A 27,142-nucleotide genomic window follows, 5' to 3' on the forward strand; every position below is an offset into this window, starting at 1 on the left:
GTGGTGTTAGTGGATTGGATGGAGGTGTTCGAAGAGGCTTTGGTCCGTAATTTGTATACACTATCGTCAGACCACACTGCCATTTTCCTCGACCTGGAAATGAAGCCGGTGCGAGCAGCCATAAGTTCGTTTAAGTTTGAATCAGCCTGGCCGCTCGAGGAAGGCTGCGCAAAGATGGTCGAGGCGGCATGGCACCAAACTGTGGGAATGGATTTTCAGCAACGTATTACCATTTGCGACCAACGCTTGAGGGGGTGGGGAGGGGAGCACTTCAGATAGTTTGGGAGTCGAATAAGGAGGTTAAGGAGTTGACTGGCGTTATTGAAGGAAAATAAATCTACAGAGGCAGTAGGGGAGTTCACGGCGGCTGAACTGGAGCTAGATACTCTACTGAAGCAGGAAGAACTGTTTTGGTTGCAACGATCAAAACAACTTTGGTTAAAACATGGGGATTTGAATACGAATTACTTCCACAAGGCGGCTACTGGTCGGAGAAGACGCAACCTCTTACAACGGGTGAAGGACCAAACGGGGAGTGGAAGGAAGGGGTGGCAATGCATAATGAAATTTTAAGGTACTTTAATATTATTTTCTGCTCTGGGAATAGTAGTTCGAACCTCCTTCACCGTATTCGGTGGCGTGTCACGAACGAGATGAATGTCTCTCTGTCACAATCGTTCACGGTTGCGGACGTGAAAGCTGCCTTATTCTCTATGGCACCGGAGAAAGCTCCGGGACCGGATGACATGTTGCCGGCCTTTTACCAACATTTCTAACCCGTATTAAGCCATGATTTGTCCATGTTTGTATTAAGTTGTGTTGCCAACCGCAGCTTCCCTCGGGATTTGAATGTGTCCAACATTATGTTATTACCTAAAAAGAAAGTTCTAGAGAAAGTATCTGACTTGCGCCCGATAGCACTTTGTAACGCCGTGTACAAAGTTTTGGCCAAGATGTTGGCTAATAGGCTCAAGGGCGTGTTGGGCCATACTGTGTCGCAGTCTCAGAGTGCGTTTGTCCCCGAGAGACTGTTGACTGACAATATTATAGTAGCTGGGGAAGTGTGTCATTTTCTGAGGAGGAAAGTAAGTGGGCTATGGGGTAGGTGGCGCTGAAGCTAGATATGGCTAAAGCGTATGACAGAATGGAGTGTGGTTTCCTAGAGGGGATGTTACTGGCTATGGGTTTTAATCGGGAATGGGTAAAAACATTGATTTTATGCGTTACTACCGTTAATTACTCAATCTAGGTTAACGGGGAAACTGTGGGCACTGTTTGCCCCACTCGGGGAATCCGGTAAAGGGATCCATTATCCCCGTACCTTTTTATCCTGTGTGCTGAGGCTTTATCAATTCTCTTACAGCAAGCGAAGGCTAGTGGTGATATTCATGGGGTAAGGGTGGCGCGGGGGGCCCCGTCTGTCACGCACCTATTTTTTTGCTGACGACAGCTTGTTGTTTTTACGGAAAACCAGCAATAAGCCCTAAAAATCAAAGAGTGTTTGGATGGGTACTGTGTGGCGTTGGGACAACTCATAATATTTGATAAATCCAGTGTTGTCTTCAATACCAATACTGCTCTAACAGTGGGGGAATTGGTAATCGATTGTTTTGGGGTTCGAGAATTTAAGGACCTGGGCGTTACTATTAGCATATATTATATATTATTAGTATAAGTCAATAATTGTTATATTGACCTTGTCCTTAACCATCTGTGTAGGATCTATTTACTAGTAGTATATCTTGTAACCTTATCAGTTTGTTACTGTAATTGAATGAAACACTCGTTCCTAAACTCATCTGGTATCAGATTGCCAAGTTTCACTCCTAAAATCTCTCTTCCTTTTTTGATCTGTTTTCGATCCCTCCGTCGACCATGTCGACTTCCAACTCCGAACGCACCCTCACGGCCACCACCATTCCCACGCCGGCAACCCCCACATCCCTCAACTCTGCGCACCACTTTGTATCCCTTAAACTCACCAACTGCAACTACCTGTTCTGGAGGACTCAGATTGTGCCATTTTTGCGCGGCCAAGGGTTGATCGGGTACGTTGATGGTGATACCCCATGTCCATCGCCGATCCTCCTGCCGTCTCCCGGAGCCTCCGATGAAGCGGCTTCTTCCACAGCCAACCCGGCGTATGCTGCGTGGATCCAACAAGACCAGGCGATTCTCTCATTGTTAATTTCCTCTCTCTCAGAGGAAGTGATGTATCTAGCCGTGGGGCAGGCGACTTCTCGCGGAGTGTGGCGTGCGATCGAAACAGCTCTCGGATCATCCACGCGTGTGCGATGCCTTAATTTACTTGGGCAATTTCAGACGTTGCGCCAAGGTGATCAGACGCCAGCCGAGTATCTCGGCCAGGCTCAATTGTTGGTGGAGAACCTCGCCCTTGCCGGAAGACCAGTGTCACTTGAGGAGCAAAACCTCTATGTGTTTAGAGGTTTGCGACCGGAATTTAGGGCCATGGCAGCCACCCTTGCAGTGTCCGGCAATGCAGTATCAATACCCCAGCTCGCTGACTACTTACAGGCCCAACAATTCATCCACTCTGATGAATATCCGACAGTCCAGAATGCGTCGCCGGCGGCCATGTATGCCGGAAGAGGCCGTGGACAGTCTGGGCAGGGAGGTGGCCGGAATCACCGAGGCGGCCAGAACCGGGGAGGACAGCGTGCAGGACAGAATCGCGGAGGTGGCCGTGGTCGTGGTCCTCGCTGTCAGATTTGCAGGGCGTACGGCCACTCAGCTCTGCACTGCTATCGTCGCTATTCCGAAGCACCGCCACAGGCTCACGTTGCCATTGCAGGTGAACCGGTGCCGGAGACAGCCGCATGGTATCCGGATACCGGGGCTACCTCTCACGCGACGCCGGATGTTGGTTTGCTTGGGCAGTCCGAGGAGTACACCGGATCAGACGTTCTACGCGTTGGTAATGGCACGGGTCTAGGTATTGCTCGTGTTGGTCATGCTATCATTCCTGCTGTGTCTAAATCCTTACGTGTCTCAAATATATTACATGTTCCAGAATTGTCAGTTTCGTTATTATCGGTTAATAAATTTACTAACGATAATAATTGTTTCTTTGAATTCCATCCTGATTTCTTTGTTGTGAAGGATCGCACCACCAAAGCCATACTTCTTAAAGGACCTAGTTCGGGGGGTTTGTACAATCTCACAATTCCGCGGTCTCATTTTGGTTTCATAACGGCCCGGGCGTCCTCTCAGGTGTGGCATTGCCGGCTCGGGCATCCTCATAATCAGGCACTACAAAGGGTTCTACATAATTGTCCAGTGTCCTCAAATAAATCGAGTTCCACAGCCATATGTTCGTCGTGTCAGCGGGGGAAAGCATCTCGTTTTCCTTTAGATAGGGTTGAGCATTCCAGTAGCAATGTATTAGATCTTTTATACACTGATATCTGGGGTCCCGCGCCCGTTGTTTCTGCGGAAGGTTTCCGGTATTTTGTTCTTTTTGTAGATGATCATACCAGATATTGTTGGTATTATCCTCTCGTCTCAAAACTGACATCTATAAGGTTTTTGAGCTATTTATGACAATGGTAGAACGTTTGTTTTCACGTTCTATCAAGTCCATCCAGTCCGACTTGGGCGGAGAATACCGTCGTTTGCATGCTACGTTTAATGCCTTGGGTATAGTGCACAGACAGTCATGTGCCTATACGCATGAGCAAAATGGCCGAGTTGAGCGCCGGCACCGACACATTGTAGAGACTAGGCTTGCGCTTTTAGCTGAAGGCTCAGTCCCATTGCGACATTGGGATTCCGCTTTTGAAACAGCTACATATCTAATCAATCGGCTTCCGTCGTCTGCCCTACAGTTTGATACACCCCACTACCGTCTATATAAAACACCACCTACATACACCTTTCTACGTGTCTTCGGGTGCTTATGCTTTCCCTATCTACGGCCATACAATCGGCACAAGATAGAGTATCGCTCAGCCCCGTGTGTCTTCTTAGGATACCCAGCTTCCTTTAGAGGTTACCGATGCATGGACATAAACACAGGCAAGACCTATATTTGTCGCCACGTGCGCTTTGATGAAAATGTGTTTCCTTTTGCAACTGCTTCTTCAGTACAGGACACAACACCACCAGTCGCAGAAAGCCAACCATGGGCTTCTTGTCCGGTCATACAAGGAACTACAGGTGGACCACCCCCGGCACCACCGATGCGCTGTACCGCCACAGCTCCACCACAAGTTCGGGCCACCAGAAAAAGGGCCCCAAAAAGACCACCGGGACCACGGGATCATGTGATGCGGTTGCGGCACATGACTAAAGGCACCGGTGAGCAACTTCAAGCTTTAACCGCAACAACTGATCCACCGGATCCCACCTGTTACACGCAAGCTATTGGTCATCCACAATGGCGTGACGCCATGGACCAAGAATTCAACGCCTTGCTACACAATGACACGTGGCGGCTGGTCCCTCCGACACCCAACATGAATGTGATCGGGTGCAAATGGGTGTTTCGCACCAAGCGAAAGGCCGATGGCTCAGTGGAACGCTACAAGGCACGCCTTGTTGCAAAGGGTTTCAATCAAGTTTCTGGTGAAGACTTTTTTGAAACATTCAGCCCAGTAGTCAAGCCGACTACAGTCCGCATTCTGTTCTCTTTCGCAGTCTCTCGGGCCTGGACTATGCGGCAACTGGATGTCCACAACGCTTTTCTCAATGGCCATCTGGCTGAGACAGTATACATGCGTCAACCCCCGGGTTATGAAGATCCGGACCATCCGGAACATGTCTGCTGTTTACAAAGATCCTTATATGGGCTAAAGCAGGCCCCACGGGCCTGGTTTCGCCGTCTGCATGATTTCTTACTCTCTGCAGGGTTTGTAGCATCCAAAACGGATGTTTCTCTCTTCCACTACTCCACTGGGGATTCACGTGTCTTCTTGCTTGTCTATGTGGATGACATCATCATGATGGGTAATGATTCCACATTGGTAGACACTCTCTTGCAAAGACTGGCGTCCACTTTCAAGATTCGGGATCTTGGAACACCGGGTTTCTTTCTTGGCATAGAAACCATATCCGCAGGGGACTGCATACTCTTATCACATCGTCGTTACATGAAGGACCTTTTAAATCGAGCAGGCATGACTGACTGCAAACCGCTCGCAACTCCTGCCGCCACAACTCAAGCTGTTACACCTTCGACTGATCCCTATGACAACCCTACTCAGTATCGACGGCTTGCTGGTGCTCTGCAGTATCTCACCATCACTAGACCGGACCTGTCGTTTGCCGTGAACAGACTCTGCCAATTCATGCATGCACCCACACATGAACACTGGGGTCTTCTCAAAAGGGTTCTACGGTACGTAAAAGGGACGCTGGATCTTGGATTGCGTCTATCTCCTTCACCATCCTCCGACATACATGCTTTCTCAGACTCGGATTGGGCAGGCTGTCCGGTTGATCGAAAGTCTACAAGTGGTTATGCAGTTTTCCTCGGGACCAACCTTGTTTCTTGGGTATCTCGGAAGCAACGCACTGTAGCCAGGTCGTCAACTGAAGCCGAGTACAAAGGCCTTGCGGACGTCTCGGCAGAGGTAACCTGGGTAGTGTCCCTACTACGTGAGCTCCGGTTACACTCAGAGACTCCGGGCACCCTTTGGTGTGACAATCTAGGCGCCACCTATCTCTGCGCTAACCCAGTTTTTCATGCAAGGACCAAGCATGTTGAGGTGGATTATCACTTTGTACGTGATAAAGTATCCTCCGGGGATTTTAAAGTCAATTTTGTCTCGACGAAAGACCAGCTGGCTGATATCTTCACCAAACCGCTAGCTGCGCAACGTTTCGGGGATCTACGTACCAAGCTCAATGTTATTCCGTTACAACCTTGTGCTTGAGGGGGAGTATTAGCATATATTATATATTATTAGTATAAGTCAATAATTGTTATATTGACCTTGTCCTTAACCATCTGTGTAGGATCTATTTACTAGTAGTATATCTTGTAACCTTATCAGTTTGTTACTGTAATTGAATGAAACACTCGTTCCTAAACTCATCGTTACCTGGGTCATCCTTCGGTTATGGGAAAGAACAAAATCACTACTTTTCGGTATGTTGAGGAAAAGATCAGGGAACGTATCGGGTCGTGGCAACATAAACTCCATTCCCAGGCAGATAAAGAGGTATTGCTGAAGAACATAACTCAATCTCTCCCTATATTTACTATGTCTACTTTTTTGTTACCGGCTCGGGTCTGTGACACGATAGAGAAACTGTTTAATCGGTATTGGTGGGGAGGTGATGGCACGAGTAATAAGGGGATACATTGGTTGAGCTGGAGCTATTTATGTGAGCCGAAGTTTAGGGGAGGATTGAGATTTAAGAAACTACATGAATTCAACTTGGTACTTCTTGCAAAACAGGATTGGCGTTTGTTAATTCATCCGGACTCACTGGTTAGTAGGTTGTTGAGGCCAAATATTTTCCCAATTGTGACTTTATGGAGGAAAAATTAGGAGGGAATCCCAGTTATTTTTGGTGTAGCATATTGGCAGGACAGGAGGTACTACGGCGAGGTTTAGCTCGAAGGATAGTGGATGGTTTAGGTACAAAGATATGGGGCTGGGGCTGACTTTCTAATCCTTCTAATCCGGTTCTAACCACACCATGCATTGAGGAGCTCAAAGAAGCTAGAATAAGCGAGCTGCTGGATGAGTATGGCGATTGGGATACAGGCGTTATGCGTGACTTATTTCGAGAAGATGATGTGCACAGAATCCTCTCAACTCTTGTGAATAAAGAGCTCAAGGATTCATGGAGGTGGATCGGTGATATACAGGGGTGTTACACGGTAAAACACGGTTATCGAATGCTTACCGAAATTCCAGTACACTATAATTCTGAAGGTATATTTCATTCGTGGAAGCATTTGTGGTCATTGCCGGTGCCTCCCAAGGTGAGAAACCTCCTTTGGCGAGGCGCTCGTGATGTGTTACCAGTTCGAGAAAATCTAAAGCGGAAGAGGGTTTGGATTGGGGGAGGATGCCCTTTCTGTGGATTCATAGTTGAAACAACAGAACATATATTCTGCATTCGGGCTGAAAGGTTATGGGGCGAGATAGATATACTGAAGGGACGTTGCATGAAGAGCTTTCTAGAATCCATCCTAGGCAGTTCAAATATAGGTAGGGTTGTCAAGATGGTAGCCATCATATGGACTCTATGGAACACAATGAACCAGATTGTATGGTGACAAGCATCACCGTCAGTTGAGGGGCTGAGAATTCAGGTCAAGAGGTCACAATTAACGTGGACAGGCATTCACAATTACCAGACGTCCGGTGGATAATCGCGACATCGCTAGTCACTGGATACCGTCGCCACGCAACTCCCTCAAATGTAACGTGGATGCGACTATCTTCGGGAATGGAGCAGGATTCGGAGCAGCCGTCTGACACCATTCCGGCCGATTTGTTGCTGCTAGATGCGGCCGCATTGCAGGCACCCAGGATCCCTTCATGGACGAAGTTCTCGCGGCCAAAGAAACTCTAACATGGCTGGCGGGGCTACGGCGGAATAATATCATTTTGGAATCTGATTGTTTAAATTTTTGTAATGCTTTCAATTCTCGTGTGGTAGATTATTTTACATAGGTATAATTGTAAAGCAATGTCTGTCGATTGCTAGAGACATAGGGGACCGTCAAGATCCACCATGTCAAGAGAACAGCAAATCAAGTAGTTCACGAACTCGCTCGAGCAACTACTTTTTCGTCTGTGTCAAGGTCGTGGGCTCTTATCCCACCTACCTGTATTGCTAGTTTATTAAATTCTTAATGAAATGTCGTTTCGTTTGCTTCAAAAAAGATAACCACATTTTTAATTTGTCAGTAGGGAAGACAACCAATTACATCCTTGCTTGCATAAATATACTAAAATATTGGCATGAATTTCTTAATCTTATCTAATTATTATAATGAATGAATTAATTAATAGGATGAAAAATTGCACTTTTTAATTAGTCCCTAAATTATAAGTTAATTGTAGAATTTATCCTGAGTGTTAGTTCTATTCACTTTTTGTCCCTAAATTAATATTAATATTACATTTTTCATAAGTAATAACTTAAGAATGAAAAGTGAGTATGATCAATATATATGAATAAATTTTACCATTACTTTATAACTTAGGAACAAAAAGCAATTTTCCCTATATGCGATGGAGATCACCTGGAAATCCTTGTTGACTAGCATCCCGGCCGTACAAAACGCGGTGGAGAAGAAACACATCACCACCTGAATCTCCAGAACCAAACCATACGTTATCGCCTGCCTCGCCTTCACGTACGTCAGCTCTATCACCGGCAGTATAAACCCATAAAGCGCCGCCGCTAAAACCGTCACCACAAACCCAATAACGTACTCTCTGCTCGCCTCTCCGGCGGGCCGGTCGCCGCTGGCACCGTGGGCGAGAATCCCGGCGCCGACGGTGAGCAGGGCGATGGCGGCGAGGGTGAAGGCGGTGAAGCGCTGCCGGACGAGGAGGAAAGCGAAGGCGGCGGTGAAGGCCAGCTCGGTGGCGTAGATGAGGGACTGGGTGGTGACGGGGAGCTTCGACATGCCGTAGGCGTAGAGGAAGGAGTCCAGGCCGTTGATGACGCCGATGGCGGCCGCCGCGGCGAATAGGTTGCGGGTCATGAGGACGGGTTTGGCGGCGGGGCCTTGGCGGCGGCGGCGGTGGAAGTAAGCGGCGGCGAGTGGGAGGAAGGTGAGCGGCCAGCCGCCGGTGTTGATCCAGCTGGAGAACCATATTCGGTTGCCGCCGCGGAGGAAGTAGAGGCGCATGGTTAAGGGGCCGCCGCAGTTGCCGATCCCTAGCAGAGCGCAGTTGAGGAGGAGGAGGAAGAGTTTTCCGGCGCCGTAGTTACCGTTATTTACAGACATTTCTTGAAAGATCTAATAAAATTTAGCAATCTTGCGAAATAGATGAAATGAATATTTAGCAGAGAAAAATAATGTTTTTTTTTAATAGAAAATTTATCTGGTAGGCTGGTAAGATGTTCAGAATGTCGTACTATATATCCGATTGTTATGCCGTGTAACTATATACACCTTGCAAGGTAGACATGCTTTTATGTTCATAATTATAAAAATCTTTGGTTATAATTTTTGAATTTCATATTCATAATTACAGCACGTTTGGTTCGTTGGAAAATATTTGAAGGGATAGAATTCAAATTTCATGAAAAATAAATTACTAGGAAAATAGATTCCATTGTTTAATAATAAAAATTATTAATTTATAGCCACACTTATTGGTCGTTGGATACTTGTGTGTGTGTGTTAATGTCATTTTTTATCCTAGACTTATTGGGATGTAGACAATTTTTATCCTCCATAATAAAATTACCAATTTGTAGCCACGCTTATTGGTCGTTGGACACTTTTAGTTCTCCGTCAATGAAACTGTCAGTTGACCGTGAAATAGAAGGGAAAAATTGTCATTTTATATGTTCTTCTTCTTTGTTGTATTAGTCTAATGTTTTTTACTTCTAAACAACAACCCACCCGAAGCTCAGCCATTGCAAATTGTGTTCTTCTTTGTAAGCTTACAAGTGTGGGTTTCTTCCGCCAGAAGTAGTCGTAGGTGTTGACGAATGCGGTGGTGGCGTGTGGCGGCGCCGCTAGACTTAGACATGCAACTCCCGCTGCCGCCGGTGGAAGTGGAGTAATGATGAGATCCTCCTCCTCCTCTTCGAAATCCACTTCCTTGTTAAATCACAATGTGTTTTTCTTGAATTGCTTCATAAATGGTGGAGTTTACGTATTTGGCAAATTTGGATTTATTCCCATTTCTTTTCTTAATTCTTGCTCATCATCTTCATCTCATCGATAAGAATAGTATCATCGGTTTCTTCAAAATTGTCAAACACTTGAGTGGTGTCCCCTGTCTCTTGACGGATGGCTTCTTCTGAGGCAGAGATGTCATTGCCAAGGGTGAGGAGAAGAGATAGTCGCACTGGGGGATGGAAACGGCTTCAAGAATCAGGCGACCATTCTGCCGGCGAGAGAGCACTTGAAGGGAAGCCTTTTTCTTTGCCAGAGAAGGCAGAGGAGGAGGGAAAGATTTGGGCGGCGAAGAATCGTCCTCAGTGTATTGAGACGAATACGAGAGATCTGACCTCGTATAAGAGCGGAAGCGTAGCCGTGTTGATCTCGGTAGACCATTAGTCATATTTTGCCTCATACCTGACTCAGAACCATGGATGGTGTATTGGTGTCTACTGAGCAGTATGAGTACCATAACTGAATGTGCTATATCATTAAGCATCGTGTATCCCATCAATCCAGGATTATATTAGGCATAGAGTTTGGTGGACTAACAACTTCTAGTTATTCAGTCCAACTAGACCACTTAATAAGCCTAGTCAATTTGCACCACTTAATTAAGGCCCTAATATATAATAGGGATAAGAGTCAAATAAGCCCTCTAACTACATTGATTTGTGCAATTAAGCCCTTTAACTTTAAAAAGCTCCAATTAAACCCTTGAACTCAAACAAATTAGGCAATTAACACCTTTTTACCTGTTTTTGCAGGTTATTTACCGGTTACTGCCAAGTCACCTTTTTTATATTATTATTTTGAATTTTTTATTTCATTATTAAAAATATTCCGTATTTTAACTCCCGTTGCCAACGCCGGTGGATTTGCCCGTCGCCGCCGTTGACCCTTCTCCAGTATGCGTACATGTTGTTTTATGAAGTATGAACATCACATGAGCTTATAGCCCACTGCCTTTTCTTCCACTCCTATTGAAAACCCAACAATCCCCTCTCTCGCTCTCTGTAATATATACACACATTCAAGAGTTAGAAAGAGACCAACCCTCCAACCCAGATTTTATATATATATATATATATATATATATATATATATATATATATATATATATATATATATATATATATATATATAGAGAGAGAGAGAGAGAGAGAGAGAGAGAGAGATTTTGCATACAAACAAGTGTGTATATATACACGAATCAACCTTGAGATTGATTTGTAATGTCTGAAATGCTTCTGAATCCGCCGGAGATGTCTGTTTTGCTTCAAAGACTACTGTGCTGTGACGACGGGCGGCAAGGACGAGGACGGCACCGTCGTGGTGGACATCCCGCCAGGGAACACGCGGGAAGAGACGTGCGTGTTCGTCGACACTATCGTGAAATGCAACCTCCAGTCGTTGGCGCAGATCGCCGAGAGCTCCGGCAACGAAACGCGGCTTGAATGGGTTTACAGGCGTTTCCTCTGATCTGGATTTTGCTGGTGAATGGGTTTTTTTCCGGCAGATTTGACGATCGGCGGTTTTTGCCATATTGGATTTGACGATCGGCGGTTTTTAATTTATTATTATTATTATTAAGATTAAGATGCCAAATCAGCTTTAAAAATCTAATCAGCAATAATTTACAGGTTACTTGAAGGTAACCTGCAAAATAGTCTAATTGCATTTTTTTTTATTAATTTAAGGTTCTAATTGAAGCTTTTTGGAGTTGGTGGGTCTAATTGCACAAATCAATATAGTTAAAGGGCTTATTTGACCCTTATCCCTATATAATATATAATATATATTATTAGGAAAAATCTTGATCACACCACTTCCTCCGCCGCATCTAAATTGAAGTTCTTGATCACACCAAACATCTTCTTCAAAATTCCTCGTGTTGGTTGTTGCTTAGAACACACCACACATGTTGTTTTTGAAATGGGGACCACAATTTGAACGTGTTAATTTGTAAACTGAAATGGAGAAATACAAAGAAACGAAGAAGAGCACATAAAAAGACAGCTTTGCCCTTCTATTTCACGGTCAACTGACGGCTTCATTGACGGAGGACTGAAAGTGTCCAACGATCAATAAGTGTGACTACAAATTGACAATTTTTATTATGGAGGATGAAAACTGTCCACACCCCAATAAGTCTAGGACCAAAAATGACATTAACTCATATGTGTAATTAATAAACTTTGATGAGGGTAAACTAGTCCAATTGTGTTATACATTCTTCCCAAATCCTTTGGAAAACAAAATATCAATCCTTTGCAAGGATTTTGTTTTCTTTCACTTTGGGGAAGTCAAGTTCCAATGGAAAATATTTTCCATCCAGCCAAACCACATTTTCCTACACTCCTAGGAAAATGTTTTCCATCTAACCAAACACCCCCCCCCCCCCCACCCCCCTTATTGAATTCTATATTCACAAGTACAAAACTCTATGTTCATAATTACTAAACTCTATGTTCATAATTATAAAATTTTATATTCATAATTTTTGAACTTCATATTCACAAGAGTTAATTACCAAAATAGTTCATTGGCTATAGCGAAATTACCAATTTGATCCTCGACTATTTTTTTGACCAATTAAGTCCCTCAACTTTAAAAATCTTAACCAATTTGGTCCTCCGTTAGTTTTTTCATTAGAATTTCGTTAACTTGGGACCAAATTGATAATTTTTCTGTAGTCAAGGGACCATTTCAGTAATTAACTTTAGGTGTGGGCAATTCGGTTCGATTTTCCCGAACTGAACTGTACCGAACGATTCGGTTAAAAACCGAAAAGAAATACTATTTGATTTTATTTAAAATATAATAATAATAATAATAATAATAATAATAATAATAATAATAATAATAATAATAATAATAATAATAATAATAGTAAGAAGAAGAAGAAGAAGAAGAAGAAGAAGAAGAAGAAGAAGAAAGAAAGAAAATTTGTTCAATTGATTTTTTTTTGCAGGTTGAATATGGACCTCATGTTTGACAGTCGTGACTGTCCGACTATCCTCGCCGGACGGACAGCCAGTGGTTTTTTTTTTTTTTTTTTTTTTTTTTTTAATGTTTAAAAAAAAAAAAAAAAAAGAGCAAATTGGGTCCCCCAAAAAATTCAAATGTTTGATCACTTTGTTACAAAAATAGTCGAATTCGCAAATTGTGTTGTGGACCCGAGTCTTAAAGGTGTCGTTTTGCTTCAAAACGACGCGGTCTCATTTTTTTTTTTTTTTTAAGAAAAATTGCTTACTTCCTTGCTGTTAATTTACCGTTTGCCTTTAAAATTCGTTCCTCTATATTCACAATTTTAGAACTGAATATTCACAATTTTAAATCTCAATATACAAAATTACATAACTCAATATTCACAATTGCATAACTCTATATTCACACTTTTTGAACTCTATATTCACAATTTTAGAACTGAATATTCACAATTTTAAATCTCAATATACAAAATTACAGAACTCAATATTCACAATTGCAGAACTCTATATTCACACTTTTTGAACTCTATATTCACAATTATATCAATAGTATAACACAATTTTTGAATCTATATTCACAATTTTTGAACTCTATATTCGTATAAAAAAAACATTGGCTAAGGAAACAGTACCACTGACGACATTGTTATTCCAAACGCGCAAAATTGCGTCATTTTAAATCTGAGTCCATCTTACAAGGTGGAGTGTTCCATGCCATAACAATTGATCTAGCTTCAATTAGTCTTTTGTTTTTTGTTTTGTTTTGTTTTTGTTTTTTTTTTTTTTGGGCCACCACCATTTCAAGGAATAGAAGAGAGTAATCTTCTTTGCTTTGATTAACTCCATCTAATTGGGCTTCTCACTCCATAATACTTTTAAATATTTTATGTTGAGTTTAAATACTTTCAAGCCTAAGATGAGCCAATTGTTATACCATGGACCCATTGTAGAGTTTTTTTTTTTTTTAATGCTACTAGCTTTATTACATTGTAGTATCTGAGGCTTGAACTCACAACCTTCTAAATGGAAGTCCAACCCGGATACTATTGGACCACATAGTCCTGGACCCATTGTAGAGTTAATTCAAAACAATATTTAAATTATACACATGTAATTAATATATTATGTGCATTTAATTAATAAATTATGTGTCTATTACAATTTACAAATAATGTGTTTTTAATTTATTTATTTATATGTATATAATTTGTTAACTAAAAGTAGATAATATATTAATTGCAGACATATAATTTGAATATCATTTTGGACTAAGACTCACATTCCACATTGCAAGGTGGACCCTACGCCATGGTATAATTTGCAAAGATGATCATGGTAGGGTTTTTTTTTTTTTTCTAATCATCTTTAAACTTAGGCAAATTATACTATGGGCAATATTTCACATTGCAATGTGGACCACGGATAAATATTTATTTTTAATATACTAGAGGTTCAATATTAATATACTAAAAATTAAAATTTAGATAGTATACCAAATAATGAACTTTCAATATACAAAAGAATATATATTCAATGTATTAAAAATAATATAGTGTACTAAAAATAATCATTATATTAGTGGTTCACCTTATATTGATGGTTTAATGATTGTTAAACTTGACTCTGGTCATATCACGTGTTTATTCAATATATATATATATATATATATATATATATATATATATATATATATATTTGCTCAACACTAAAATGATAATAATTATATTACAATTGATTAAAAATAATAAGAAATATAAATATAAATTGTAAAATTAAAAATATATTATTATAGTATTAGAGTTAGACAAAATTGTTTAACATATTTATTTGTATTTTAGTTAATTATGATTTAATATAAATTTTTTTTGATCCACTTTAGTTTGGAAATTATATTAGTGCAGAAAGTATAGTTTTATAGTTTTAAAGCTGGGCAGGCCAATTATTTTCATTGAGTTAGCTATTTTTATACTAATAGGATTTGATTAAAAAATTACATATATTTTTATTTTAAGTTTTTTTTTTGAATAAAAAAAAATTAGTAAGCTTAATATAACTATAACTCTATAAGGTTAAAATTGACTCTTACATATGTGTGTCATATTAAAAATTTCTATGTTAGGTCTTCCCATAGTAAAAGTCAAACTTTATGAGTGCAATATACGTTAAATTTGGATTAGTCATTGATGGAGTTATAGGATAACTTTACTTGCTTGATAACCTGGGTACTGTATGCTTGTAGTATTTTCCCGATCTCAATTCTAGCAACCTTCCCGGTCTAAATATCAATAGGGTTTTCGATCTTGATATCATAAGACGTTTTGGTCTTGGTATCAAAAGATTTCTCGGCCTTGATATCAGAAGACTTCCAATCTCGATATTAGAAGACTTCATATTCTCAAAATCAAAAGACTTCTCAATGTTGATATCAGAAGACTTCCTGATCTTGATATCGTCATACTTCTTGATCTTCGCTATCGTACTAGATAGGCAAGCTCTGCCATCACTTCACTAGTCATCAACTTGAGTGTCGAATCAATGTATGTCACTTCAATTATTTCAACAACTTGCCATCATTATGTCGTTTGACCAGTTGGTATAAATAGGACATCCTATCAAGTGTAAGGGAATTCCTCACAACTTACATTGTACCAACTAGAGCTTCCCGACCTTATATGGTTAGGTCCATAGCTTCTTGATTTCATTACTATCTCTTATGCCCATACTCTATCTTGCTATAATTAAATGATATAGGCTGAAATCCGTATATTCAAAGTCTATTTACGCTATCATTGGCGCTATTAGTATAAATCGCAATGAAAAATCCATGTTCTTTTTACCAGTTGGCGTCCCGACCTCATTTAGACCTTGCAGAGAAAAACACAAGATTTTTTATTAAGAGTTAATCATCATTTTAGTCCTTCAATTGTTTCCCAACTGTTAACGTAGTCCATAGTTTTCAATTTTAACAAATTTAGTCCTCGAATTGTTTAAAATTTCGTCAAGTAAACCCTTTCAATGATCAAAATAGTGATTTCCACATTTTTAAAATTTTGTCAATTTAGTCCCTGAAAGAGTTTAATTGACAAAATTTTAAACAATTCGATGATTAGATTGGTTGAAATTGAAAACTAGAGACTACATTAACATTTGGAAAACAATTGAAGGATCAAAATGTTGATTTTCCCTTTTTATTAAAACATATCGAATTGGGATCCCCAAGATTCATTAAGGGAAAATTAAAGTTTCGGTCCCTCAATTGTTTTGCAACTATTAATTTAGTCCCTAATTTCCAATTTGATCGAATTGACCCTTCAATTGTTTTAAATTTCGTCAATTATATTATCTAGCCATTGTTTGGTAACTAACGATTGACTAACGGAATATTGGTTATGCGATTTAATTGACGAAATTTAAAACAATTGGAGAGTAAATTTGACCAAATTAAAAAATTATGAACTAAATTGACATTTCCAAAATAATTGAGAGACCAAAATTTTGATTTTTCCATTCATTAATTAGCATTTGATTTTCTATTGTACGAAAAGCAAAGCTCCATTGTGAGAGTGATCGAACATACATCGTCACTTTAGCAGATTATTTGTGTCTCCCACTAATATAATGTTCTTTGCATTTTTACAACATAATTAAAGAACCCACTAATTATTTCTCCGCATCTTTTCACTCCTATCCCGTATTGATGTAACTAAACTAGCTAGAAGAGTTCAATCAACTAAAAAAGGTTGAATAGCTAAAATGCTTTTATTATTGAAAAACATTCCCAAATAAAACGATAAGAAAAAATATACAATGAGAATGAAAGGAAGTCTAGTATGATTGTTACGTTCCATTTTATTAAAGATAATAATATGGACCGTTAATAAACAATTTTGCTTATGATTCGACATAATTTTGTGAACACTTGTGTGGATTATATTAAGTGGTAGTTGAGATTATAATTTATATAATTAAGTCTCTCGGTGTTGATCTAGTAAATGGGCAGTTACACTTGATCGAATCTCTCTTCCCTTCTCCTAAATGGTTGAATCTCCAACTACAAGGTTCCTCATATTTCGACTCGACAAAGCATTTGGAATTATGTAAATCACGGTGACTGGGACAAATGCTGATGCACACAAGATATCAGTCCACTTTGGACATAATCTTACACTGTCGTTGTCGAGGATCAAACCTTAGTATATTCTCCCAAATACTGCCTACTGAACCAGTGAGCTAAGCTCGTACGGACACACTTGAAACTCTTTTTTAGTAGCCGACAGGGTGTGGGTTTTAACCCCCACCACAAACAATCTAGACATGAACTTCATCAATTTGGTTTGGGGTTGGGATTGAGTTTTTTGTGCATAGAATAGTACAATTTGTGTTTCAAAAAAAAATGGTACAATTTGTTATTGGACTTTAAAATATGCTCGATTTGCTTTCTCTTGAGCTTGAGAGTAAGTTTATATGATCTAGGATATAGTCTGCCAAGTTAAGAAACTTGGGTTATAAAAAAAAAATTAATCGATATACTTTTTTGATTTACAGGAAAGCTCTTAGGGACTAGTGGATATTGCATTCTTGGTTAAGTATGACTTGTGAAATTAATGGATACAATGCACCGTGTCACCGTGGGTTCCGGAAGGATTAACGTTATTTGGATGATTATGTTTATAGTATGAGCAATGATTATGTCTTGGAATAGATTGGAATAATTTGTTACCCTAATTAGCAATGATGAATTATTATTGATTGTCATAATTAGTGCTTCTTGATTTACGTAGATTATAGAGGGTGAATGATGGCAAATTATGCTGTGAAACTGTGTCTACCTTGCAAGGTGGACACGGTTCCAAAACTATTCATAATTATGAATATATAGTTTAAAAATTATGAACATATAATTCTATAATTATGAACATAGAGTTGTGAACATAATTATGAACATATAGTTCTGTAATTATGAATATATAGAGATTCAATAATTGTGAATATGAAATTTCAAAAATTATGAATATATAGCTTTATAATTATGAACATATAATTCAATAATTATGAACATAGAGTTCTATAATTGTGAATATAGAATTTAATAATTATGAATATAAAGTTCAAAAATGAATATTTAGCTTTATAATTATAAACATATAGTTCAATAATTATGAACATAGAATCGTGTCCACCTTGCAAGGTAACACAGTTCCACAGCATAACGATTGGTGAATGATGCAAATCAATTCTTTTTCCAAAATGTTGAATCCTCAATTCAAGGGCCCTCACATTTTGGACCGACAAAACATGCTTCTTGATTTACGTAAATTATAGAGGGTGAATGATGCAAATATGTTCTTTTCTCAAAAAGTTAAATTTTCAATCCAAAGGGCATTCAAATTCCGTTTCGAAAGAGCGTTTGGAATGATGTAAATCATGGTGATTTAATAGCTCAACAAACATAGTCAAATACCGGTGCACACAAGAGATCTGTCCACTTTAGACATAATTTTCATACGGTCGCTGCCCGTGCGCAAACATGAATGATGCAAATCTGTACTTGAGGAAACGTGTCTTGTATTGAGTAGTTAAGCAAGCTAGTTTACGTTTTTGCAAGGAATAATTTGGAGTTTTTTTTTTTTTTTTCTAATGCTACTGACTCTATTGCATTCTAGTATCTGTTCAAACATACTTTCTTAACCTAATAAAGCACAAAGAGTCAACGCCTCCATAATTAAACTCGATCTCATGACCTCCCACATGAGAGAGGTCGATACATATCATCTGAGTACAAAGTGTTTGTCAATGAATAATTTGGGGCTTTTAATTTGATCAAAATATGCCGATATGGAGTTTGTTAACAAAAATAAAATTGAAACACTTTCTAAAATTGGAAAAAAAAAATCTAGTTTACTATTTTGCCGTTGTCAGAAACGAGAGTGGTATTTGCGTTTTATATTTTTCAAAACTGATTTTCAGCAATTATAAAATAACGTCGAATTATGTGTTTGGCTTATTTTTAATTTCGTATTTTATTTTACGGAATAACGGAATACGTTAAATAATGCGTATGGTTTATGTGTTCTTTTTTTTCTTTTCCTCTCGTTTTTTGGTTATTTAACGTTACTTTTCCATTCTTGTGCATTCTTTTTTATTTATTTATTCCTTTTTACTAGTTTCTTCACCTTTTTTTGTTCTTTAGCGTTATTTTTCCCCTTCTTTTGCGTTATTTCTTTTTTCCTTTTTTCTTCGGTCTTTTCTACCAGTTTCTTCTTCTCCTCTTTTTAGCGTTATTTTTTCCTTCTTTTGCGTTCTTTCTTTTTCTTTCTTTTCTGTCAGTTTCTTTTTCTTCTTCTCTTTATTTATTTATTTTGGATGGTTCTTTTTGTTTTTTTCTTTCTTTCATTTCTATCAGTTTATTCTTCTTCTTCTCTCTCTTTATTTTGGAATTATTCTTTTTTTTTTCCTCTTAATCCTAAGGACATCCACAAATCCACAATGGATCCCTTATCTTCCCAATTTGTAAACACAACTCTTTCACATCATCTATCATATAACATCCTCGCTCTCCTATTTTCTCTTCAATTCTTCCCCAATTTTCTCCCTTTTTATAGAATTTTCTTTTCAATTCTTCCCCCATTTTCTCCCTTTTTATCAGGTCATACTCTTTCACAATCTTACACATTCTTCCCCCATTTTCTCCCTTTTTATAGAATTTTCTCTTCAATTCTTCCCCCATTTTCTCCCTTTTTATAGGTCATACTCTTTCACAGTCTTACACATTCTTCCCCCATTTTCTCCCTTTTACACAGCTGCTCATATGGCATGTAGTGACTCACTCATTACATATTCTTAAGTAACCCCTGGCATGAAAACAAAAAAGGGTTGTGACGCTGAACTGGACTCCCGATAGATAAGAGAAAATCGGAAATACCTTTGAGTTCATACTCCTCTCTCGATACATAATCGAATGTTTTTGTTTTGAAAAACAATAAAAAAAAATTGAATATCGAACTCGAATTGCCATGCTATTATTACTTAATATTATATTGATATTCATATATTCATATAACGAAGGCATAGTCTTTTTTTCTTTTTTTTTTGCCAAATAAAAACCTCATTGGCGCCAAGCGTGAGGGAATGCTACACGTCTGGTAATTGCTCCCCCGGCCAGGATAAAAGATCCCATTGAAGCGGCTAATCCTATGCATATTGTACTGACACCTGGCCGCACAGTTTACATCATATCATAAATAGCTACTCCAGATATTACATCTCTCCCAGGAGAGTTTATATACAAAAAAATATCCTTGGTATCATCTTCGATATTAAGATATACCAAAAGACCAACAATTTGATTCAGGTCATATGTAATAGAGTCAGTAACATAAAAAGAAATTACAAAATTCTCACCTCTACTGAAACTCAATCCCACAATCTCCATTATAAGAAAAGGACTTGGTGCCATTAGACTATAAGATCCTTGTTTGTACTTTATTATATTCAATTATAAATATAAATTGGATGAGATTCATCGATCACCACTTACCAAAATACCAGCTAAGAATGAGATGCAAATTTTAGTGCTCCGTGATGCAAATTTTAGTGCTCCGTAACTTTAACGTTGTGCATCACTGCATGTTTGTCCCATATATATCTTTTAAAGTAATAATTTATTTCTTCTAGATACATCACCCCTATCAAGTACCAATCATAAATCATATCACATAATTATATTGTCATATATGTATCAATTTTATCCTTTTTTTGTATTAACCTTATCTTTTCCAAACTCCTAATAATAATCATTCGTAGGTTTTCTTTTCTTGTATCGATCATATCAGCCGTTCCGTTTCTACTAAGAAAAGAGAAAATGGAACCCAACAAGACGAACAACAAGGATGAAATTCGACGGCCGCTGTTGTTGTCGGAAACAGCATCGGATACGTTTTCCGGCAACGTTAATGGCCGCGGAGATTACGACGGCGGCGACGATGAAGAGGGACATAGAGACCTCAACGCCAGGATCTGGATCGAAACGAAAAAGCTATGGCACATAGTGGGCCCCTCCATCTTCAGCCGTGTCGCCTCCTTCACCATGAACGTCGTCACCCAAGCCTTCGCCGGCCACCTCGGCGAGGTCGAGCTCGCCGCCATCTCCATTTCTAACACCGTCATCGTCGGCCTCAATTTCGGACTCCTTGTAAGTTCTACATCTGCGAAATACAAAATCATACACAATTCTTTAACGGAAAATACTACATGTACTCTCACTCCTTACTCCCAACTTCTACTCTCTTCCACACGTAAACACTTTTACTAAGATCCACATGATAAAAATAGCATATCTTTGTTTAATTTGTCACATCATCATAGAATAAGAGTGAGGAAGTAAATTTGAGAGTACATGTATTAGAATTCATTTTAACATTGTTCCTAGGAAAATAAAATAGGGTATTTTTTTTTGTCAAGAAATTCGCAATCACTATCAGAAACACAACTGGGTAAATTTTGTCTATAATCTTATTCAATAAAAAATTACAATTGGATAAATTCGATAGTGGTCTTAGTAAGCAAATTTGATTATAGGAGGTAACTAATAGTCTAAATTTTATTTGTAACTAATATACTCAAATCAAAAGACTAATAGGTCATGTGGTTCTGCTGGGATTAAACTTATAATGTTACCAAGTCAACAACCAACTAATTTGGCTGGGTTAGTAACTGACAGTCACTATTTGAATGTACAATAAGTCCTGTCTTGTAACTCTAATCAGTAAATGATGACCACGGGGAGGTTGCCCATTGCATATACTTGGCTCAAACAAAAACAAAAATGGTTTTATCATTCAATTGTTGTCATATGCATGTTTAAGGATTATTGGAAAACCTATTGATTTGTACGTGTGTTAGTTAGGGATGGCTAGTGCATTGGAGACATTATGCGGGCAAGCTTTCGGTGCAAAAAAGCTTCACATGCTAGGGATATACATGCAAAGATCATGGATTGTGTTGTTCCTATGTTGCTTCCTTCTGCTGCCTCTCTACGTTTTCGCGACGCCGATTCTGAAGGCGTTGGGGCAGCCGGACGACGTGGCGGAGCAGTCGGGGATGGTGTCGCTGTGGTTCATCCCGCTGCATTTCAGCTTCGCGTTTCAGTTCCCGGTGCAGAGGTTCTTGCAGAGCCAGCTGAAGACGGCGGTTCTGGCCTGGGTTTCGCTGGCGGTGCTGATCGTCCACACGGCCATGAGCTGGCTGTTGGTTTACGTTTTGGAGCTGGGGATCGCCGGCGCGGCGGTGGCGCTGGATATCTCGTGGTGGCTCCTCTTCTTGGGGATGTTTGGGTACGTCGTGTGCGGCGGCTGCCCGGAGACGTGGAGTGGGTTTTCCATGGAGGCGTTTTCCGGACTTTGGGACTTCTTCTCACTCTCTTGCTCTTCCGGGGTCATGCTTTGGTACAGTAACGTATCCCCTTCTCTGAAATTTATTTCTTTGAAAATGGGTACATTTCATAAGAGGATCATCATACTATTTTTTTTGGGGATTAAAACATATAATTTAGTGATTATCAAGTTAACAACTTTATCAATATGAACTAATGTGGCATATCTCGCCATAGTATCAAGGTCAAGCTAAGTGGAAAGGACTTACTTGATTATCACTAAGGCCCTGTTTAGTAAATGGGTATTAGCTGATAGCTGTTAGTTGATTGGGTTAATTAGATGGTATAACTAGTTGATAACATTAGCTTATTGTAGAAATGTGTTTGGTAAATTAGCTGTTAGCTGATAGTTGTTTGGTATAATTTCTTTTCTCAAAAAGCTAATTGAAAAAGTTGATTTGAGTAGCTTTTTCAATTTTAGCATTTTGAAATACAAAAAGCTAATTAATCAAACGCTTATATTGATTTGTAAACTAAGTTAAACAACTAATAGTGGTCAAATAAGCCAAAATTGACCTATAGGCTAACTATTTTACCAAACAGGGCTTATGCATCAGTTGGTCACATAGGTGAAGTTTGGAAAGAATGACTAGGGATCGAATCTCACCAGTCACCAGCAGTAGTGTGGGAGCAACCTCTCGAAGTGAGGGAGGCTCCTTGTGCGCAGTAAGCAAAGGTCTAACTTCTGTGTTTAGCTGAGTTACAATGATTTACATCCTCATGCTCTGTCGGGTTGGAATGTGGGGCTCTTGGGGTTGGGGATTCAATCTTTTGAGAAGAATGATATTGTTGAATGTATAATGTATAATTTTGTATATATGTCTTATTTATTATCCTTACCCTAATAATTTTTTTATGTGTTTAATTATTTTAAGGGGTGAGTTTTTAATTTTGTCATATGTTGAATGTGATAATGCACAGCTTGGAGAATTGGTACTACAGGATCCTAGTATTGATGACTGGCTACTTTGACGACAACGCCACCCTTGCAGTGGATGCACTGTCCATTTGGTATACACTTCTCCCACATTAATGCACCGACCAAGTGGACCAACTTATTACAATAATATAAAATAATTTGTCTTTAATTTGTACATCCACTTGAAGGTATCTAGCTAGAGAATGATGTTTTTTACATTTTCTTGCATGACAGCATGAATATCAATGGCTGGGAAATGATGATACCCCTTGCTTTCTTTGCCGCTACCGGGTAATATATTCATCTCTTTAAAAGAATTTATAAGAAAATCAGCTTTTCAATTTTGTCCTCTATAAATATGATCTAATCACACTTACCACTACCATCGATCTCAATTCTTATTTACAAGCAATCTAACAAGTTATCAAGGGAAACCCTTAGCCCTTCACCTTCTTTATTTCTCTAGTACCCGTAGATCATTTACCCTCAACAGGGACAACTCCAGCCAAATTGTTAGGTTGTTAGCTTAATATTACATGGTTCTAATTTGATTTTCAGTGGAAGCAGTGTATTGGCCTTCCGCAAGCGCAACCACAGTCAAGTTGCTTGAATTGTTGGTTTTAGACTTTAGTAACTGCAAAGTTCTTTAAGTGGGAGTGGCCTATTGACTGGCCGTCTTGGTTAGTTTGAGCTGGACGAGCAACCTAGGCTAGTTTACCTTATTGTGATCCTTTGCCAGCTAAAATCACAAGACATGTTTATCCCATATACATACACTCAGGTAATGACTCACAGATTTTCCTTGTAACAACAACAAAAAAAATAAAAAATCACCCTCCACTGCAATCCAATGAAACCCCGAGTGACTGATGGGTTTTCCTTATCCCGAACAAAAAAAATATATATATAAAACCCTCCACTACAATTCGATGAAACCCGGCCTGAGTGATTGGCGGGTTTTCCTTGTCTCACACACACACACACACCACTACAATTCGATGAAATCCGGCCTGCGTAACTGGCGGATTTTCCTTGTCTCACACACACACACACACCACTACAATTCGATGAAACCCGGCCTGAATGACTGACGGGTTTTCCTTCACACGCACACGCACACGCACATACCTACCTACCTACCTACCTTCCTTTCTCCCAAGCCAGAATTTGATATTATCTTCTAGTATCTAATTATGATATTATTATGAGCAGAGTGAGGGTGGCAAATGAGCTAGGAGCAGGGAGAGGAAAAGCAGCAAAATTTGCAACAATGGTGTCAGTCACACAATCCACCATCATCGGATTGGTGTTCTGTGTGCTCATAATTATGTTTGATGACAAGTTCGCGATGATCTTCACGTCCAGCGCCGACGTTCGCATGATGGTCAACAGGATCGCATATCTTCTGGCCTTCACAATCCTTTTGAACAGTGTTCAGCCGGTTTTATCTGGCGTCGCTGTCGGATCAGGATGGCAAGCCAAAGTAGCTTACATTAATCTAGCCTGCTATTACCTCCTCGGAGTCCCCCTCGGAGTTGTCTTAGGTTATGTTTTCAAAACTGGTGTTGAGGTAGGTAATCCTTTATTTACTACTCCTTATTATATTGTCAATTTAGTCTCCAGACTTTTACTTGTGCGCGAAATTTCTCACCACAATCTCGGTCAACGGGTCCCACACCTCGGCCCGGGAAGATGATGGAGTGGTAAATTACGGTTACATACAGCCGCTTCTGTAGTGGAAGGACAAATGTATGTTTCTGTCACATAGTTTTTGGGAGAAGAGACCAAGGTTTAAACCTCGGTGACAGCAATTTGAGAATTATGTTCAAAGTGGACAGATCCCTTGTGCACACCGGTATTTGGCACTGTCTGCTGAGTCAACTGAGTCATTGAGTCACCGTGATTTACATCCTTCCAAATGCTCATCAGAGTGTGGGGACCCTTGGAATTGGTGATTTAATCTTTTTGGGAGAAGAAAAGAGATGGTCACATCGAGTGTAACTTTCACATTACAACCGACAAATCTTATTTTGCGTGCTTGAATCTATGGCATGAGTACCGGCCAAATGAGTTATTCGTGTTGGCTTCTCTAATCTAAAATTTTACTGATAGAAGTGAGGGGTTTGATTTGATTTTGTAATTTTAAACAAAACCCTAACTTTAGGACGACCTAACTTTCTTAAAAATGTGTAGAAGTATAATTGATAACTAAATTTATACAATAGTTAGTGAGTAAAAGTATTATTTACAAATTATTATACTAATAATGATATGAAAATTTGTAGGGCATATGGGCTGGGATGATTTTTGGTGGAACGGCAGTGCAGACAATAATCTTGGTCATTATGACAATTCGATGCGATTGGGTAAAAGAGGTAAATTTTTACCTTTGAAATAAATAATAATAATTGGAAAAATAACATTTTTCTCGCTTGAAATTATTTATAAATTTTCATTTTTTGACAATATAACATTTTAAATTTTTTGACTAGCTATATATTTGCTAATTGATTGATTGACCACATTATGTATCAACTTAATTATGAAATATTAAAAAAACAATTGAATAACATCACATTAAAAAGTAATTGGTGTTATGGACTGCTTTTGATGTATGGGTGATTTTATTTATGCTCAAAGCAGTAAAAAAAAAAAAATGGTAAGAAAGACAATTTTTTATCAGAAATTAAGAAAGACAAATTTTTATCAGAAATTCTAAATTTTTAATCACTTTCTGATAGTTGATGATAAGAATTTTTATAGTTGTGTGAATTTTACCAAGGTAAATTTTGGAAGAGATTATAGTATAGGGTTGCTCCTACCATTATATTAATTGTTATTATTGGTGTGATGATTTAATATGTAGGCGGAGAAAGCTACTCAACGTGTCCAAAAATGGTCATCTCCAGCCAGTGAATCACATACATAGTAATGTTGGTCCATTTCAGCTTTAAATTTGATGGGATGCATGCCAAACCTAGCCTATTGGCTCAGCTTATAGACTTCTTGATCAATATCAATATATCATTCTTGGACATTTTAGCACACTCTTTAGTCTTAAATTAATATATTTTCGATGATCTATGATAGAATATGAAAAGTTATTATTGGCATTGTTTGGTATTGGTCCTGTTTGGTAAAATGGTTGTTAGCTATTAGCTGATTGTGTTAATTAGAAAGTATAAATAGTTGATAACACTAGCTGATTGTAGAAAAGTGTTTGGTAAATTAGCTGTTAGCTGATAGCTGTTTGGTATAATTTCTTTTTTCAAAAAGCTAATTGAAAAAGTTGCTTGAGTAGCTTTTTGAATTTTAATCTTTTGAAGTTGTAAAAAGCTAATTAGCCAAATATTTATATTGATATTTTAACTAAATCAAACAATTAATAGTGGTCAAATAAGTCAAAATTGGCCTATAGGCCAATTTTTTACCAAACAGAGCCAATATAGTTAGCTTATTATCAGTTAATTTTAACTTATTTGACCACTATTAACTGTAATATATTTTCGATGGTCTATGATAGAATATGAAGAGTTATTGGCCTTGTTTGGTAACATTTTTTTTTGAAATATGGCGTACCAGTATATTAATTCAGAAATTGAACGATAGAGTCACGAGGGATTAAATCCCAGTACATAGAATGATCCTGATCATAAGCTAAACTAGCAAGAGTATGCGCATGTAAATTTAATGTTCTAGAAATAAAACTGAGCGAACAATAAACGAAACTACTAATAGCTGCCCTACACTGCTCAATCACAATTCCAACATAAGATAAGTTTGGTGTGGTAACTGCATGAACCGCATTCTTTAAGACAAGACAATCCGTAAGAATATCCACCTCGTTCTCGTTTCGGTCTTTAAGCCAGGACAAGGCCTTCTTGCATGCTAAAGCTTCTGCCATAAGAGGAGTAAAACACCCCGGGAGCTTTCCATTGGTCGCTGCTTTGAACAAACCATTCGGATCGAAT

General features: G+C 38.8%; 2 protein-coding genes across 3 annotated transcripts in view; one reads left to right on the forward strand and one right to left on the reverse strand.

Annotated features, from left to right (window-relative positions):
• The window catches only part of LOC109152627 (purine permease 1-like), a 30,234-nt gene extending 21,188 nt beyond the window's left edge, over nt 1–9,046 (reverse strand). For both annotated transcript variants that reach the window (XM_019300268.1, XM_019300267.1), the window contains exon 1: nt 8,228–9,046. In XM_019300268.1, the coding sequence (XP_019155813.1) occupies nt 8,228–8,941 (714 nt within the window). In that variant the 5' untranslated portion in view covers nt 8,942–9,046. The remainder of the gene's footprint in view (nt 1–8,227) is intronic.
• An 11,528-nt stretch (nt 9,047–20,574) lies between these two features.
• Nucleotides 20,575–26,284, forward strand: LOC109152626 (protein DETOXIFICATION 27-like). The gene is made up of 7 exons (XM_019300266.1): nt 20,575–21,013; nt 21,724–22,265; nt 23,174–23,263; nt 23,406–23,462; nt 24,384–24,741; nt 25,457–25,546; nt 26,038–26,284. Exons 1-7 carry the CDS (start codon nt 20,684–20,686, stop codon nt 26,098–26,100), a joined length of 1,530 nt encoding a protein of 509 aa, XP_019155811.1. The 5' UTR covers nt 20,575–20,683; the 3' UTR covers nt 26,101–26,284.
• Nucleotides 26,285–27,142: the final 858 nt, after the last annotated feature.

Source organism: Ipomoea nil, unplaced genomic scaffold, assembly GCF_001879475.1.
Source record: "Ipomoea nil cultivar Tokyo-kokei standard unplaced genomic scaffold, Asagao_1.1 scaffold2480, whole genome shotgun sequence".
Lineage (NCBI taxonomy): Eukaryota > Viridiplantae > Streptophyta > Magnoliopsida > Solanales > Convolvulaceae > Ipomoea > Ipomoea nil.